We start from the raw sequence: 17,044 nt of genomic DNA, 5'->3' as shown, positions 1-17,044 counted from the left end.
CATTTACCGGCGGTCGCTTTCTTTTAAAGTACTTGAATCTGTTTGATCATCAACAAATTTCTCTTTCTGTTCCTCTGATAAAAAATTAAATCTGGGCACTTTTTGAAGGCTTCCTCCCCACCCCCTTTTCTCTTCCTCCATCACTTCTCAGTGGGGAATCAGTCCTTTTCTAGGAAACGAAAATAAATAAAAATTAGAGTTCAAAGTGTGATATCTACTCTTAAGAAGAAGAGGGGAAGAAGAAGGAAAAAAGCCCCACCATATATTCTTACAGATGTGACATCAAAATGGAAAACTATAAAGGACATGTTTTCAAAGGCTTGTACAGGGACTGAGTTGGATCAGTAGGAAACAGGCAAAGTCTCTCTGGGTACTTTGAAATCCTATCCCCAAGCTGCCAAAACTGTTGTTTTAGCTGGAGTGCTGGTGTTTCTCCACCTGCCAAAGCAGCTGGATGGGGAGCAGAGGCTGCTGCAGGCCCCATGTCACCACAGAGGGGTGGATCTGTGTGTGGAACAGGAGAGTGACATCGTGGTTGAGTGCTGCCATCCCCTGCATCCCCTGTGTCCTTGTGTCACCTTGGCACCTGCATCCATGCCTGCCAGCAGAGGCAGGTCCTTCCTTGCACTGCAGAGGAGCTTTTGGGTGTGATGGGAGATGGAGCAGGGGAAAAGCATGGCCAGTCCCTTGGGAAGGGACAGTACCCAAGGCAGGACAGAGCTGTGGGACACCAGCTCCTTCTGTGTCTTGGGGATGGCCACCTTCATTCGGGCTGTGGGGGCGGGCAGTGAGAGCTGCTGACTCTGCTGAGAGCTGCCGTGGCAGAGCTGAGTGTGGGGTCACCCCTGGGTTCCTATCCAGCCTGGAATTGGGTTGGGAAATGCCCCGTGAGGCTGTGGAGCTGCAGTCTGGTCTGGGGGCTCCCCCGGCAGTGGAGGAGCAGCTGGGCAGTCCTGCGGGGTGGCAGATGGATTAGCAGCTCACTGTTGCCCAGGTAACTGCCTTTCCTCCCCTGAATCCTGATTATTTGGTTTCTCACCATACACCGTGGGGCCCTGCGACTCATTCCATCCTTCCCAAACCCACTGGTGCCGTGGCAGAGCTGGCTCCCGGCTCAGCTCCCTCCCTCCCCAAAGGGCTTTTTACCCTGTGGGCACAGTGGAGCCTGAGTCATTGTGTCCTGGGACCCTCTGAATGAGCCACCGTGGGGCTTGGAGCAGCCAGGATGTTCCCCAGGGGTCTCATCCAGCCCACTGGCTCTGCATAAAGGGTCCAGTGTGCTGGTGGTTGTTTCCTGCAGGCAAAGGCTGTTGGACTCAGTCAGCAGCACTTTGCTTGCATTAATAGGAATTACAGGAGTTTCCAAATGTGTGTGAAACCCCTTGGCTGCCCCAGGATGGAGGGAGCAGGACCAGGGTGAGGTGATCAGGTGCAAACCCAGCTCAGCTCCAGGTCTGGGTGTATCCAAGTCAGCAGAGCATCTCTGCTGCAGGGCAGTGCCTGTGGGAACAGGGACCAGCCCTGCGCTATGCAAGCCTGGATTGTGCATCTCTGTTTTCTAGGGAAGCTCATAACAGCCAGGAAAATGTCCCACAGCTCCCAGCAAGCAATATCTCCCCCCTGCTCTAGGCAGGTGACTCGCACAGGAGGCTTTAGGAGGTTGAGTGATGTTTCAGACAGCAATTTTTCATCTGTCACTTCATCTCCTCCTGCACATTCCCTGAGTTATCCTCAGCGCAAACTCCTTTTCCAAAGATTTTCTCCAACAAAACTCTCTCACCCCATCACTTCCCTCAGTGCTCATGGAGCACCCTGGCTGTCTGATGTGGAATACAAATGTCTGGAGCCCATGGCTGTGACATCCACGTGCTTTCAGGGACAGCACAGACACCTGCCTTATGCAATCGATTATTTCTTTTGGGGAGGAGGAGCTGCAATTAATCTCTGCTTGTCTTTAGTGCTTTTTGTTGCCTTTCTGGCTGTTAAACTGCTTGTGTGGAAGGGAAGATGTACACCTAATGGTGGAAGCCTTGTGTGGGGAGGAGGCACCAACAAACCTTTGGCTTCTGGGGTGTTCCTATTGTCCAATGTGTCTCTGGTGAGTGAAGAGAGAGATTTCTTGGTTTGCAGCTGGTTGGGCCACAGGGTGGGCTTGAGACCATGATATGCTGAAGTTTTGAGGCTGATTGTCTCACTGTGAATCCCTGGCTCCTGCTCCATCACCTTGGATTAATTACAGTACAATGCAATATACATTTATATGGTGTCTGCACAAGTGTCTCAGGGCTTCTGCAATCTGAAAAATCTAATTAAGGTGCAGCCTCCAACATGAATGCTTATCACCGGGATGCGTGCAGCCAGCCAGGGGCAGCTGCCTCCCTGCCTCAACCCCGAGCAGGATCCACACTCTCCTGGCATTATTAATTACTGAAAGCTTGGTGTCCGAGACACGATCGATACCGCGGCTCTGCAGAGAGAGGAGAGACTGAGTGTGAGGGAGCTGGAGATAACCATCAGCCAGAAACGTGGTGGAGCCTGTCCCTGGCCTGGGAGGAGGAGGAGGAGGAGTCTTTGCTGAGATGAGCACGTGTTTCCCAGTGATTTTGATGCTGGCATGTTGTTCACTGATGGAGAAGAACGTGGTTGATGTTGAACCTTGGTCTGGGGAAGGTCATGTCCTGGGGGTTGGCCTGGTGGTGGACACAGTAGCATTACTGCAACACCTATTGGCCATTTTTATTTTGTCTCAGGAGTGGCAGCAGGCTGGGAACGCCCTGAAGGGAGGGAGGGAGCACCACAAGTGTGATGAGAGCGTAAATAACCAGGGGAAAAGGGAAAGGAAATGTGAAGTGGCCCTTTAAATATGAGCCTCCAGAGCCCAGAGCCCAACTAGCTTTCCCTCAAGTATTCAAATGAGATTGCAGCATCAGATTGGTATGCATTAGGCTGGTCTCAATGAAAATTAACATGTAATTGCTTCAAATGAAGTAAGTGAGGAGGTAATCTGTTCTTAAATTGGATTCTCAGGATTTTGTGGTACCATAATGCAGCTGTGAAATGAAATATATTTTAAGGATGATGTCCTCAAGGGGAGAGGGAAGGATGGGGGGTGTCTTTACTGGGAAGGGTCCTTTCCCTTACTCCCTCTTTTGTTTCTGGTCTCATTAGTGCTATTTTATAAATGTGGAGGGGCTTTGGTGCCATGGCATGGCTGGAGAAGGTCCCATTGCTTTGGCTCCATCATGTTTCCTTCCTTGATATCCCTCCTGCTCCTCCCTTCCACTTCCTCTGGTTCACCGCTTGCCTTGCTATGTCAGTACCTCTCCAGCCTCTTCTGCCAGGCACAAGTCCCCAGCCCATTGTGATGAGTCACATGGGAGTCATGAGACTAGCGCTTGAACTTTGTTTATGTAGCAAACCACCTTCTGGTTAGGTAGTGGAAGAAGATCTGGCTCTGTGGTGGGGTTTATGTGTCTGTGAGAAGCTGTGCAGGTGCTTGTTAGGGAGCTGTGTTCTCTGAGGAGGGATGTCAGAGCAAGAGGCACAGTTTAGCTTTTTCTCTCGGCTGCTTGTGCTCTTCTGCCAAAGAAAAATCGCCCTGTGACGCAGCACAGCTCTGCAAGGCTTCAGGATTCATCTCCAAAGGCTTGGGATGCCCCACTCCTCCTACTCAGCCTTGAGTTGCTGGGACCACCTCTCTATTTTAATTTTGAGGATTTGCTGCTTGTCCTTGTTCTGTCTCTGCCCATCTCTCCCCATCTGGCAGCAGAAGCACGACGAGCTCGGGCGTCGTGGTGAGGATGCAATTAGGAGCGTGAGGGAGAGCTGGTGTAGGAAGGTGATGTGGTAACCTGCAATTATTCCCAGGCTAGAATTATAGAGATGGCATGGTATATATAGATATAGTATATATAGATAGAGAATATATAGATAGAGAATATATAGATATAGTATATATAGATAGAGAATATATAGACAGAGAATAGATAGATGGATATATATAGATATGGTGTATATATGTACAATAGCAGCATATTTTTGCTACATAAAGTTGTGGCTGCCCCATCCCTGGAAGTGTCCAAGGCCAGGCTGAATGAGGCTTGGAGCAAGCTGCTTGAGTGGAAGGTGTCCCAGCCCATGGCACGGGATAGAACAGGATGATCTTGAAGGTTCTCTCCAACCCAAACCATTCCATGATCCTACGTAGACCTCACTGGTCAGCAGAAGGCAGTGACAATGCAAGCTGCCTCAGTTCCCCAGAGCAACTCTGCCAGTGCCTTGAAAACCTGATTCCTGATCTTGTGCCCTTCCCTGGAAAGGTTTCCCTGTGTTGTCCCCATCAGTGGCCTGCAGCCCACTGTTTGCAGCACCTCTCCCTCCCTCTCGCCCCCTGCTCCTCCTCACAGAGCCCCCGGACTCGAAGCATCCTTCAGCAGCCTCCAATTCCCTCCTCCATCTCCCTCTGCAGTCCTGGCAGAAAGCGTTCACCCCTCACCGTTCCTGTTTTGTGCCTCAACTTCTAAGGAAAAGCCACTTCAGTGATAATTTCCCACTTGTGATAAGTTAAGTGCATCGCTTCCTCTGGAATGCATTTTCAGTGCAGTTAAGCTCAGCAGTCCCTTGCCTGTGTGCGCAGTTAAACGCGCTCCTTTGCAGCCCGTTGGGGTGGATGGCATCGCTTTATTCCAGGGCCATTAGTGTCACTTGGCAAAGCAGAACCGGGATTTATTCCGGGGCACAGCTCGTAATTGGGCGAGTTCAGCGCCGGGGATCGGCACTGGCTGCTGGCAGTGCAGCCTGCAGGAGGAGAGCAGGAGCTGCCGGGGGGGCTGAAGGATGGGGAGTTGGGGTGGCTTGAGTGGCTCAGCCCGGGACTAGTAGGTGGTAAAGAGCATTTTTTTCTAGAGAGAAGCACAGAGCAAGGAGAGAGATCCCTGTTCTTTTGGAGGCAGAGAGAGAAAACAGCTTCTCTGCACCTCCTCAGATGAGGAGACCTTGTTTTCTAGGGTTTGCGCTTCTCCGTAATGTTTGAGGGGAGAGGATGAGATCATCAGGGAGTTATTTTCTTCTTGTGGCATTTTCCACACCTCTTTTTGAAGCTGCCAGAGCCTGGTCGTGGACTGGGCTGATGGAGTGAGGATCCTTCTGTAGGCAACCTGGAAGACTGCCAGGGGAGGGGTGGCTTTCAGTGAGGGCTGTTTGCCTGCTGGCATCCAGGAGCCTCCTGCTCATTACTTGGGCTTTGGGAATGCAAAAAAGGAGAAAACCCTGAGGAATAACTGTCCCACAGCTCAGCACAGGATCCCACCCATGGGTTCCCTGGGTTCCATGTCATTTATAAACCATCCGTGTCCCCACACAGCTGCCCACAGGCGTTTTGGTGCTGGTGTCACCCCATCCCCTGTGCCATTAGCACTTCTGGAGGGCACCCAAGCAGATGGGGCAGGAACACACTCCAGTGGTGCCCTAGGGAGCCAGCCACAGCTGGGGTTAGGGACACACTTGCTGCCATGGCTGCTGCCCTCATTGATGTTTTGTGGCACGCTCCGAGATGCTGAGATGGAAGATGCTATAGATGTGCAGAGCCCTGTTGTTAGCAGAGACAATAGGAGGATAAATAGAAAGGCTGGATGAGCCGAGCACGGGACTTGGAAAGGTGCTGGTGCACTGCTGCATTGCAGAGAGATAAAGACTTTTCCAGACGAGCCATCCCTGCCGGCTGCATCGCGATCTGCCCACTCTGCACCAGCCCTCGGGGCCGGCACAGGCGTCTCCCAGGACTGTCAGCATGCACACAGAGGTGTTCATGGAATCCGTGCCTGCTCCCCACCCTGCCTGATGCTCAGTCAGCGGGGGCTCCAGCTCTTTTTGCAGCCTTTCTTCCCTTCCCAGTCCGGTTTCCTCCTGTTTCCTTGGCATGTGCCAATAACCGTGTCTAAGGCAGCACACTGGGAGTTGTTTGCAGCTCTGCAAATCCCGGGCAGTGAACCAAGGCGGATCTTTTTGAGCCCAGTATTATTATTAATGTAATTAGTGTGAATCATTTGCATGTATAAACTTTCAATTGAGGAGATCAGGTACTTTATAAACATGAGTTAACTCACACTCCCTGGCAAGGACTTGCCAGATATCTTTAAAGCCTTGCAGAGGGCAGGAATGAAGGGCAGGAACTTGCATGAGCCAGTGGGAAATGCAGGACCTCCCAGTCTAGGGCCCTGACTCCCTCTGCAACAACCAACATGGAACTGTCTGGGCAGGGAAGAGAGGGGGAAGCACAAAGGGGTTTTATTTTCCACTTCTGAGCATTCCTTTTGGCCAGCTCAGTGATATTTTGAAGAGGCACTGGGGTGGCAGCTGATCCAAGGGTACCTCCTCACCCTGCTGTCTTTGGAGAGGCTCTGGCTGCTGCAGGGGGGACAGGAAGAAGGAGTCAGCCCCAGCAGGGACCCCCCTTTCCTGCCAGACCCCACTGCTGTGTTAACCATTGGGTCAGCTCCTGCCTGTCAGGAACCAGGCTCCCCATGCAGGGAAGAGGTTTCTTCATCCTGTGAGCCACTCTGTGCTGTGAAAACCTCCTCGGGCTGTGTCTTTGGTGGTGTGACATCAGTGGGAGCTCCAGGGATGCCCTCCAGCCAAACTCACAGTGAGGGCGAGGATGACTGGGCTGGTCCTGGGGAGCAGGTGAGGACAGGAATGCCAAGAACCTGATCACAGCCACTCACCCCAGCAGGGCTGAGCCTCCAGCCCCCATTAAAATCCCTGACTGAGCACTGGCAGCTTTCAGCAGTACCAAACCTACAGATATTTTAATCCAACAGTCCAGCTTCCACTGTGAATGTCTCCTGCAAGGAGCCTGTGACCAGCACATCCAACCTTGCCATCCGAGCTCCATGGCCTGAGCTGGGTGTCCCTGCTCCAGCAGAATGGGATTATTGCTGGAGGAGCACACACTGCTCCCCACGTGTGTGGGTGCACACACACTCTCAGTGTGTGCTGTGTGGGGTTGGTGTGCAGGGCAGCACTGGCTGCCCCTGTGGATGTGAGCAGAAGTGCTGAAGGGAGGGTGTGTGAGCAAACACAGGCTGGGTGTGCACAGAAAGGGAGCAGATGCTGTAAATCCTGCTGGAGAAGGGCTGGACTGGGAGAAATTGCTGGTGCGTGACTTAGCCCAGTGCAGCAGAGAGAGCGAAACCAGACTGGGTTGTAACAATGAGAGATTTGGCTCGATATTTATTAGTTAAAAAGCTTCCAGACAATGTTCTATGTGATATCCACACCTCAGGCTGTCCATGGCATGGGCATGCCAGCCTTACAGGATCGTGGCAGTACCTGTCCCAAGGAGCATGGCTCAATCTGGCCCCACCTTTCCCTTTGCTCAGGAATTGATGGCCAAAATTCTCTTCTAAACATCATAGGAAAGTCTGTGAGACTGTGCCTGACTGGGATTGAGTTGTTCACAGCCCGGCCTTTAATTAATCCTAATAAATAACAATAAAATGTGATAATCACAGAAATAAATCTGAAGATGTGGAGCTCTGCCTCGGGCAGCAGGCTGGTTTAGTTGATCATTTATAGCTCAGCTGACAGTGCAGAGGCTGGAAGGTGATGTCTGGGACATGAGAAGCTGGGGACAAGGCAGGTCCAGAGCATCCTGTCATCTTACCCAGCCTCAGTGGGAGGATTTGCACCCCATTTTAAGATAAACCCCAAACTTATTCCTGATCTCCAGCTTCGTTTAGCTCATAGCAGACAAAACATTGCTGGTGTGGGATTAATTAAAAATCTGGAAGCGTGTGGGAATGGCTGAGTTAGACTGGGAAGAAAATGAAAAGACATCTGGGGATGCTTGATGGTGGGTGTGGCATTTGGGGACTCGGTTTAGGTGTGGGCTTGGCAGTGCTGGCTTAATGCTTGGACTCAATAGTCTTAAAGGGTTTTTTTTCCAACCTAAAGAATTCGGGTCAATGCCATTGTGTAATTCCATCAAGTGGCCAGGATTTAGGAAGGTGGTTTCTCTGGGGCATGCCATGAAAATTAGGGGGTGGTGGAAGGAGAATTGAACCTGGGGAGGGTCAGTTTGGTCACAGCCAAGACTGGGCCTCCACATTTGCTGGGGTGAGCCAGGCTTAGCCCCATTCTGCCTCCCCATGATGGAGCTTGTACCTTGATAATTGCAATGAAAGCAGCAATCAGGTTGGTAATTTTGCTGAGCTCTTTTCAGTTCTAATTAACATTATTCATTTCTTGTGTGTCCTGCTGGGTTGAGACAATCTGTGCTCTCCAGCCCAGCCCTCTGGAACACCAGCAATCTGCATAAGAGGCAACAAAAAAGTGTTGTGTGCCAATTACTACACTTCAGTAATTAAAAACCTCCTTCCCCCCACTGCCTGCCCACCTCCTCTCGTGTCATTTTTTTTGTGTACAAACTCAAGAAAGCAAAGAGAGAAATTCAGGAGGGCACGTCACTGCTGGTGTGTGCCATCTGTGTCTGCTCAGGAGTGCAGGGAGGTGCTGGGGGCTGGACGCAGCACGAGTGGGATCAGTGGTCAGGGAACTCAGCCTCAGCACCCTGCTGCTTGTTTATTCCTGGTACTTGTTTATGAGGCTGTTTTGTCCCCACTGATGGCTTTGTTGGCATTTTCAGCTCATCTTTGTGCTTGCTGGCAGAATCCTTGTGCTGTTGCTTTCCCTCTTCCAATTTGTCTTTGAGTGCTGTCCCTACAGCCAGGTGGGCTGTTGGCTGCACCTGTGGGGCCCTGTGAGATGCATCAGCTCAACCCTCAGGCTATGGAAATGTTTGGGAATACCAGTTTAGGGGAGAGTGGCCAGTCACTAATGGGCCAACTTGAGAGAAGAGGGTGGATAAAGCCCAGAAATTTTGGCTGTGGGAGATGATGACAGATCTGGAAGGGGCAGCTCCACTCTGTTTCCCTTTGCATCCACCACACATCATTAATTGGGGAGTGCAGGGCAAAGGATGAGCAGGTGGGTTGGGACAGCTGGGGAGGATGGAGATTCACAGCTCTCACCTCTGCTCAGTGTGTGTAACTGTCTAAAATGCCCAAATTTGTGGTCATTTTGAGGTGCCCTCAGAGGCCACAGAGAGTAGAGGGTCTGGTGCAGCATGAGGAGGTGCTTCCTGCAAACCATCCCTGCCTGCCCCAGGATGATGTAGCAGTGGTGAGTTAGGCAGAGTTCCCATCTCCCAGAGAAGAAACCCCGAGGCTTGGGACTCTGGGTTTATTGGGAAAGAAACAGCAGAGAGAGGCAGCAGTATCCAGAGCAGCATCATCTCCACCTTGTGCTGGCACACAGCAGGTTTTCATCTTCCTGGAGAAGTCCTTGCTGTCTGAGCAGGAGTGGAACAAGGATTAAGGATCTTGAGAGAGAAAATTACCTCATCTGTGCATAATTGTTTTTAGATCATCTTTTTGGAGGCAAGCGCTGCTTTCCGGCACCCCAAGGACCTCTCCCTCCCCTCCTTCCCTGGCACATCAAGGGGAGAGAGGGAAAGTGAGAGCTTCCAGCGAGGTGGAGGAGGCATCCCAGGGCCTTGCACTTGGCCAGGAGCAGGGTGGGAAGCGGGGAGGCTGTGGGCTCGGCGGTGGCTTTGCTCTCCACCTGTGCCTGGAGCCTGGCTTCCTGGCCAGAGCCAAAGGCTTTCTGCTCGGCTGCCCGCGTGTGGGAGAGGAGGCTTCCCATCCCTGCACCGGGCTGCTGGAGAGAGGAGCTGCTGGAGGAGGGAAGCAGGAGCAGATGGAGGGGCTGGAAGAGCATCAGGTCGCTGTGACAAGCCTCGGCCACGGGGACCCCGACCAGCACTTGTGTGAGGAGGGGCTGGAGGAGCAGGAGGGGATGGAGGAGCTGGAGGGGCTGGAGGGGCTGGAGGAGCAGGGGGGGATGGAAGAGCAGGAGGGGCTGGAGGAGCAGGAGGAACAGGAGGGGCTGGTGTAGCTGTAGGGGCTGGAGGAGCAGGAGGGGCTGGAGAAACAGGAGGGGCTGGAGGAGCAGGAGGGGCTGGAGGAGCAGGAGGGGCTGGAGGAGCAGGAGGTGCTGGAGGAGCAGGAGGTGCACAGTGCTTGGAAGCAGCTCAGGAAGGAGCACAACTGCCAATCCCTAAATAGCCCAGTGCATCCAGAGGTCAAAGCACCTCTTTCCCAGGAGCTGTGCTGTGCTTTATTATATATATATTTATATATATATATATGTTGGCTCAGGAGCTTTAAGAGGCAGGGAAGAATATAAAGTAACAGCTTGAAGCTTGCCGATCCCAGGAACAGGGAAGCGTGTCTGGATGATAAGGAGAGATTGTGCCCAGGTGCTGTGAAGGGCGAAAGCACTTATTTCACTGTTGCCTCATGCGTTACCTGAGCCCCGTTGCTTTTCAAAAGCACTTAAATGCCCATATGATAGAGGGAATGCTTGGATTGCACACTGTCTGGCTCCATTATTATCCAAGGATCTCCAAGCTGATGCATTTCATAAAGAAAACTGGCGTGGAGGAAGAGAGAGGAAATATATATTTTTAGTTCAGCTTGCTTACAGTTCCTCAAGGTAACGTCTGCAGAGGGGTTGGGTGAGAAATTCAAGTCATGTCTGGTTTCTCATCACCCAGCCCTGGACACCCCTGTGTTTGTGCAGAACCACCACCACAGGAGCCTATTTCATGGTACCAGAGCCAAACACCAAATAACCACTTCATTTCATTCGAGCCCCATCGGTCTGAGTTACCAGCAGAGCTGAAATTTGGAGTTCAATAGACTAAACCCATCCTCTGGGAAGAAATCTCCAGTTTAATTCAACTTGTGCAACTAGAATCTCAGGCCTTTTACTCAAGTTGTAATGCAGCTGAGAGCAAGAGCCAAGTTCTTGGTGTTCAGCCCAGACTGAATCTATTGCTTTTTTTAATGTAGATCATAAAAATCTGCTCACATTTAATTTATTATTATCGTAATATCATTATGGAACAGCAGTAAAATGGTTTAATTTATTGGCTGTTTTTCACACCAGGGAGGGAGGGTGGAGCAGGAGTTGGGTACTGGCAAACCAGGGGTGTCCTGTGCTGCAGACAACACATCTCCTCTGCCACCCAAAACCCCCAAAATTTGTGTGTTGAGGCTGGGTGGGTTATTTTAGCTTCTCCTGTAATCACTGGGGCCAAAGAGGTTCCAAAAAGAGGCTGAATGAGATGAGACAGCTTGTCCCCAGGTGGGTACCTGTGTCTTCCCTGGCATCAGTAATGGACACTGGAAGAGAAGTCTTCCACCACAGGGTCATTAAGGTTGGAAAAGCCCCTAAGATCAGTCCAACCATGTCCCTAAGTGCCACATCCATGTGGCTTTTACATCCTTCCAGTGACTCCAGCACTGCCCTGGGCAGCCTGTGGAAGGGCTTGACCACCCTTTCAGTGAGGAAATATTCCCTAATATTCAATCTAAACTTTCCCTGGTGCAATTTGAGGCCATTTCTTATTGTCCTATCACTTGTTACCATGCAGAAAATGTAAATCCTCACCCAAAGGTGACTATAAGGACCCCCAGCAAGGAGACAGTTCACCCAGAGAAAGGACACACTCCCTAAAGTGTCCAGGACAAGTCCATGTGCCACAGACATATCCACCCTTGCCATTACCTCCCCTGTCAGTGCAGTCTGGCACATGGAGCCCATTAAGTCCCTTACATTCCTTGAAGTCACACCAAGTGAGACATCCCAGAAGCTGCTGGGCTCCCACTCGGTGCCTCTGAAGTTAATTTGCATCCCAGCCACTGCACAAGTAATGAAGTAGTTTGGGGAAGAATATAAACAGTGGATCTTAGGCTGAGTGGTTTTATGCAGGCACATTATGCTCTGGAGCCAGCATCCAGCAAAGCGTGGCTAAATCCCGATGGCTCCGTAATCCCAAAATTTCTCAGAGAGAAGCAGAGGTTTAGCTGGCTGTGGGAGCTGCAGGTTTCTGATGTTTAGAGAAGGTCTGGATGCTTTTCTTGTGGAAATAGGAGGATTCAAACCTGGCTTGGGGACATGGGGATGGGGGGGTTACAGGGCTGGCAGAAACCTTTGGGAGGAGCAAGACTGATCCCAGCTAATGTTGACAGGAAAATAATCTCCCTCAGGATCAAAATAATTTCTGGGTTTGCACTGCGTTGTCTCCAGAGAGAACTCAGGTGCTTATTGAGGCTGAATATAGAGGATTTCTACTTCCAAAACATCCCTGGATAAGTTAAGTACTCAGCTCAGGTGAGGTGCACAAGTGAGGGAGGTGCAGCGGAGCAGGTGATGGGTACAGAAGGAAAAGTTGACAGAGGGAACAAATGGTCAGATGTTCAAGGTTTATATTTAGAGGTGTGTGTCAGAGCTGGCTTTCTCCAAAGATAAATTTTCCTCACTTCTTTGTGAAGCAGCACAAGTTTTCCCAGCACCACTTTGCATCTCTTTGTGTGGCTGCTGTGAAGATGTGAGGGTCTGCAGAGAGAATGACAAATGATGGATTTGGCCAGGAAGTAACAAACTGAACCCCCCAAACAAAAGTGTGGATTCAGGATGGACGTTTGGGCTCAGCTCTGTTTGTCTGGGAGTTTGCAAAAGAATAAATTGTAATGGAGGAGTGAAAGGCTGGTACTGGGTGGCTCTGACCTCCCTGCATCTGAAAACTCTGTGAAGTTGTTGGTCAAATCTCTGGAGCCACCAGTTTAGATGGATATTGGTGTCCTGAGCACCAGAGGGAAAGCGCTGACCTTGTCCTCTTTGGACATTGAAAGCACTGGGTCTCTGAAAGTGCTGCTGACAGCAAAGCTAAAAATAGTGCCAGGAGGACCAGGAGGGCTGGAAGGGAGGGAGGGAGAGCGCCCAAGAGCAGCACACTGACGGGTCACCTCTCTGCCTCTCCCCAGGTGCTCCGTGGACAACCGGGTGACCCGGGTGGCCTGGCTGAACCGCAGCAGCATCCTCTATGCTGGCAATGACAAGTGGTGCTTGGACCCTCGGGTGGTGCTCCTGGCCAACACCAAAACCCAGTACAGCATCCAGATCCAGGATGTGGACGTGTACGATGAGGGCCCCTACACCTGCTCTGTGCAGACAGACAATCACCCCAAGACATCGCGTGTCCATCTCATCGTGCAAGGTAAGAAAAAGGAGTTTGTAGAGGGCTTGGGCTTGGGACTTCGCTTTCTGTTGTTTTTGCTCTAGTGTCTTCTCCTCCTCTTGCTCCTATGTTGAACATTTGACACACCTTGGTGCAGAAGCAGAGGCTGATCCACAAGCTGGGATTGTCCCAAGCTGGGTAATGATTTTCACAGAATCAGAGAATTTGCTGTGTTGGAAGAGACCCACAAGGATCCAAAAGGATCATAGAGTCCAGCTCTTGGCCCTGCACAGCACTATCCCCAACACCATGTCTCTGAGAGTATTCTCCAAATGCTTCTTGAACTCTGTCAGGCTTGTTTTTATCCAACTTTGCTGACATAATCCCAGGGCTCTGACACAGGCAGCTCTGCCTCCCGACACAGTCACTGGCAAATCCATGGTGCTGTTTGTTGTTGTTGTTGGGTTTTGATGTTTTTTTGTTTTCCATGCTGGAGGCAGTGCTTGAAGTAAAACTTGTGTTGGGGGAAAAGAGAGAGCTGACAGATTTGTGTGCTCTGTGGGAGTGTGTGTATGCCTAACAACAATATGTGTTTGTGTGTTGAAATTCCATGTTTTTGGAGGAGGAAGAGGAGGAGAAAGACCAGCACAGGGTGCTGGAGCACTTTTGGTGTCTAAGTGGATGCCTATATGTGCTCTTCAACAAGTGTGTGACTTCTTGAGAGGGGACAGACACGTGTGGCCACATGGGATGGTCAAGCAGATGGACATTCATGGAAGATTGATCCTGTGCCCATGTGGCTGGGCAAGAGCTGGACAAGGAGGAGCCTCATGGAGGGACACACGGAGCCTGATGAGCTCTTAGCCTGAGGGAAGATTAATGGAAAATTCCTAATCCCTTGCTAGCAACCATTTTTTTTCATGCTGCTTCTTCTGTGATTTGGCCGGGAGCCCTCTTAACATGACACACCAGCTTGAGTATTGGAATCTCGTCTCGGGCTAATTTTCGAATGCTGATGGGTGTATTGATTTGGAAACAAGCTGGGTTAAAAAGGCATTGGTCTTGTACACAGAGTCGGGTTGAGCTAATCCACCGTCGATATTCCAGGCCTGAGCGCTATTGACAGCCTAATGAATAGAAGTGGGGAAAAAACCCAGACTCAGGGCCTTTATTTTTCTTCTTCCCCCCCTTTTCATTTTCCTTTTCCTCTTCAAGCAATCAAGCTGACTAACCAGAGCCGGACTTTCTCCATCTCCATTAAGCGCAGAGGGAAAGCGGATGCATTGCCAACCCCGGTTCTGGCTGTTTATCTTGCAATCTCTTATTACCTGCCTGAATTTCTTAAGCCAAAGTCGATCGCCAGCAAGTTCTGAAGTCGCTATCAGATGCTGGGGTGATGCAGGACAATTTCTATCTGTTCTCTTCTGATTCCCGTTTCCTGACCTAAATTTCCTGTATCACCAGACATCCAGGCCCATCCCTCCCCTGTCTTGCTGTATCATTAGGAAGAGATATTTGGGTACTGCAGGAAAAGGTCAGAGCTTAACTCCTTGCAGCAGTTAAGTACGGGATGATTCAGTGATGGGCTCAGTCCTGTAATGTGCTGAAGATCCTCATGCTGCCAGCAGAAATTCCAGCTCTGGAGAGCGAGCCCCCTAATTTGAAGAGCTGTTCTTTGGCTCACCCAGCCCTTTCTCAGAGCAGGACATGAAAGTGAATTATCATGTCCAATTAAAGGGAAACCTGCCTTAATGACCTCAATGAAAATTGGCTGTGGTGCCAGGATTAACTTTCCTGCCTTGGAAAATGGGCCCTATAAATATGTATTCTGGAATAATCCTGTCCAAAACAACATTCAGCTTGTGGGAAGTGGTGCTTATTCCCCCTCCTAGGAAAGCAGGGTTGCTCAGCACCAGATTTCAGGGATGTGCCAAGTTCAGCACACGGTCCTGGGACATTTTGCCCCTTTCTGCAGCTTGATAGGAAAGGAGAGGTGATTTGAGGAGGTGGGAAAGGTGGTGTCATCTTTTTAACAGGTTTAGCCAGGAAGAGGAAGGTGTGCAGGCTGCTCTAAGCAGGTGCTGAGTTTCCCCTTGCTGCACCAGGAAAGGGCCTGGGGGCACAGCTCTGGAGGCAGGAGCACTCCAGCCTCTCAGGATGCAATTAAATCGTGCCCCGGGGCAGGCTGTGCCCTCCAAAGGGACCAGCTGCTGGGGGGGCAAGGAGCTCTCCCCCTTGCAGCCAGGATTGCAGCAGCCTGCTGCTCCCCAGGCAAGCAGGATGGGTGCATATCAGCCAGGCCCAGACACTCTGAGCCCATGCCTGCATCCCTGCTCCTCCCAGGTTTGGGGGATATCTCTGGGAAACAGCCGTGGATGGAGAGCATCTGTGGTTTTGACCAAGGGCTGATGGAGGGGAACAGAGCTATGGGAGGGGGGAGAGCAAAACACAGGAGAGGGGTAGGGGTGGGAGAAGGATATTCCTTCAGGGTACAAGGGTCAGGAATGATCCCCAAGGAGAAAATGAGGTAGAAACACAAGCAACTGAGGATGCCCCACACTGCAGCGAGGGGTGAGCTGCACATTTATTTCTAGGTTGGTTCTATTGGATGGCCAAGATCCCAAAATAGGTGGGGAAAAGGCACCTCAAGAGCTAATTTATCCTGTCCCCCTGCAACCAGGCAGAGACCTCGCTGCCAAGCACATGTGAAAGCTATTCTTGAAAATCTTTAACAAAGCAGGTTCTTCATTCTCCCCAGACAATCTATTCTACTGCTTTGCTACCTTTTTAATTAGAAAATGTATAGCTAATATCTAACTTAAACCTTCTTTGTTGCAAATGAAGTGGAGTTTTTCTCTGCCTATTCCCAGTGGATGTGGGGAACAATTGATCAGTGTCCTCTGTAATAACCTTTTGCTTTTGGGAAGGTTGTTATCCTGGTGCCCCTTAGCCGCCTTCTTTCTGAAACCATCCAAGCTCTGTTTTTCCCACTTTTCCTCATTGGCCAGGCTTTCAGAAACACTTGTCAGTCTTGAAATCCTGGTACAAAAGGGAAAAGGTGGTTGCTGCTGATCCAGGAATAGCAGGTCGGTGGCTCTGTGCTAATGTGGGACAAATGAGCTCAGGAATGAGACAGAGACCCTTGGCACCAAATGCACTGAAGTTCAGACCTGCTATTTTGGGGACTGCTCTAAATGGGGTCAGGCTGGTGGTGCCAAGCTGATGTCAGCCAAAAACAGAGCTGCCAAAGGCACAAGGAGGTTCTTAGCACCTGGATCCCTCCTGAGCAAATGCACCCAGATTACAGACAGAGCTAAAATGAGCAGCTCAGGGAGCATCCCTGTCATCTGCAGGGTCTGGAAGGTGCTCCCACTCCTTCAGTACTCATTCCTTCTTAGGAGGAGTTGCCGTAAGACCAGACAAAGCACCAAAAGCACTGCCTGTATTTGCAGGAATCTGCCTTGGACCCTGGGGATAGTGAGATGTTTTTGGGAGTAAATCCCAAAGAAACAAAATCCAAGGAAGCCCCACTTGCAATAGGCAAGCTGTGAACTTGGAGTGGGGCAGAAACCCAGAGTGAGAAATGGGATTTAGATCCCACTGACCTCTGAGGAGTGATGCTTTTCCTTCCTCTCCTCTCCTGTATCCCACTCTGGTTTCCTCAGCAAGTCCTGCTTCTTGCAGCAGCATCTCAGGCACAGCCTCCCTTTTCTCCCTGCTCCCTGCAGGACATTTCAGCTATTTAAGCCATTCTCTGGGTTCCTGGGTTTAAAGGAGAGAGGCGAGGTAGGAGGAGAAGGACGCTATCTGGAAAGCTGTTATTTGTATTGATAATAAGCCGTCTCCAATGCGTGCCTGCAAAACACTCCCACTGCCTTGTAAGATGCATTAAGGGAAGTTGGCCTTATCTCAGTGCAGGAAATGGACTTGGGGAAGGAGGCACGGAGCCTGCCAGAGTTT

General features: G+C 50.8%; 1 protein-coding gene across 6 annotated transcripts in view; it reads left to right on the top strand.

Moving 5' to 3' along the window:
• LOC120508459 (protein CEPU-1) overlaps nucleotides 1-17,044 on the top strand; it is a 356,395-nt gene that overhangs the window by 293,641 nt on the left and 45,710 nt on the right. For all 6 annotated transcript variants that reach the window (XM_039722093.1, XM_039722094.1, XM_039722097.1 and 3 more), the window contains one exon: nucleotides 12,891-13,123. In XM_039722093.1, coding sequence (XP_039578027.1) covers nucleotides 12,891-13,123 — 233 coding nt within the window. The remainder of the gene's footprint in view (nucleotides 1-12,890; nucleotides 13,124-17,044) is intronic.

Source organism: Passer montanus, unplaced genomic scaffold (genome assembly GCF_014805655.1).
Source record: "Passer montanus isolate IOZ18808 unplaced genomic scaffold, ASM1480565v1 scaffold47, whole genome shotgun sequence".
In the NCBI taxonomy this organism is placed as follows: domain Eukaryota; kingdom Metazoa; phylum Chordata; class Aves; order Passeriformes; family Passeridae; genus Passer; species Passer montanus.
Note: the sequence above shows the minus strand (reverse complement) of the source record. Positions and strands in the feature narration are given on the sequence as shown.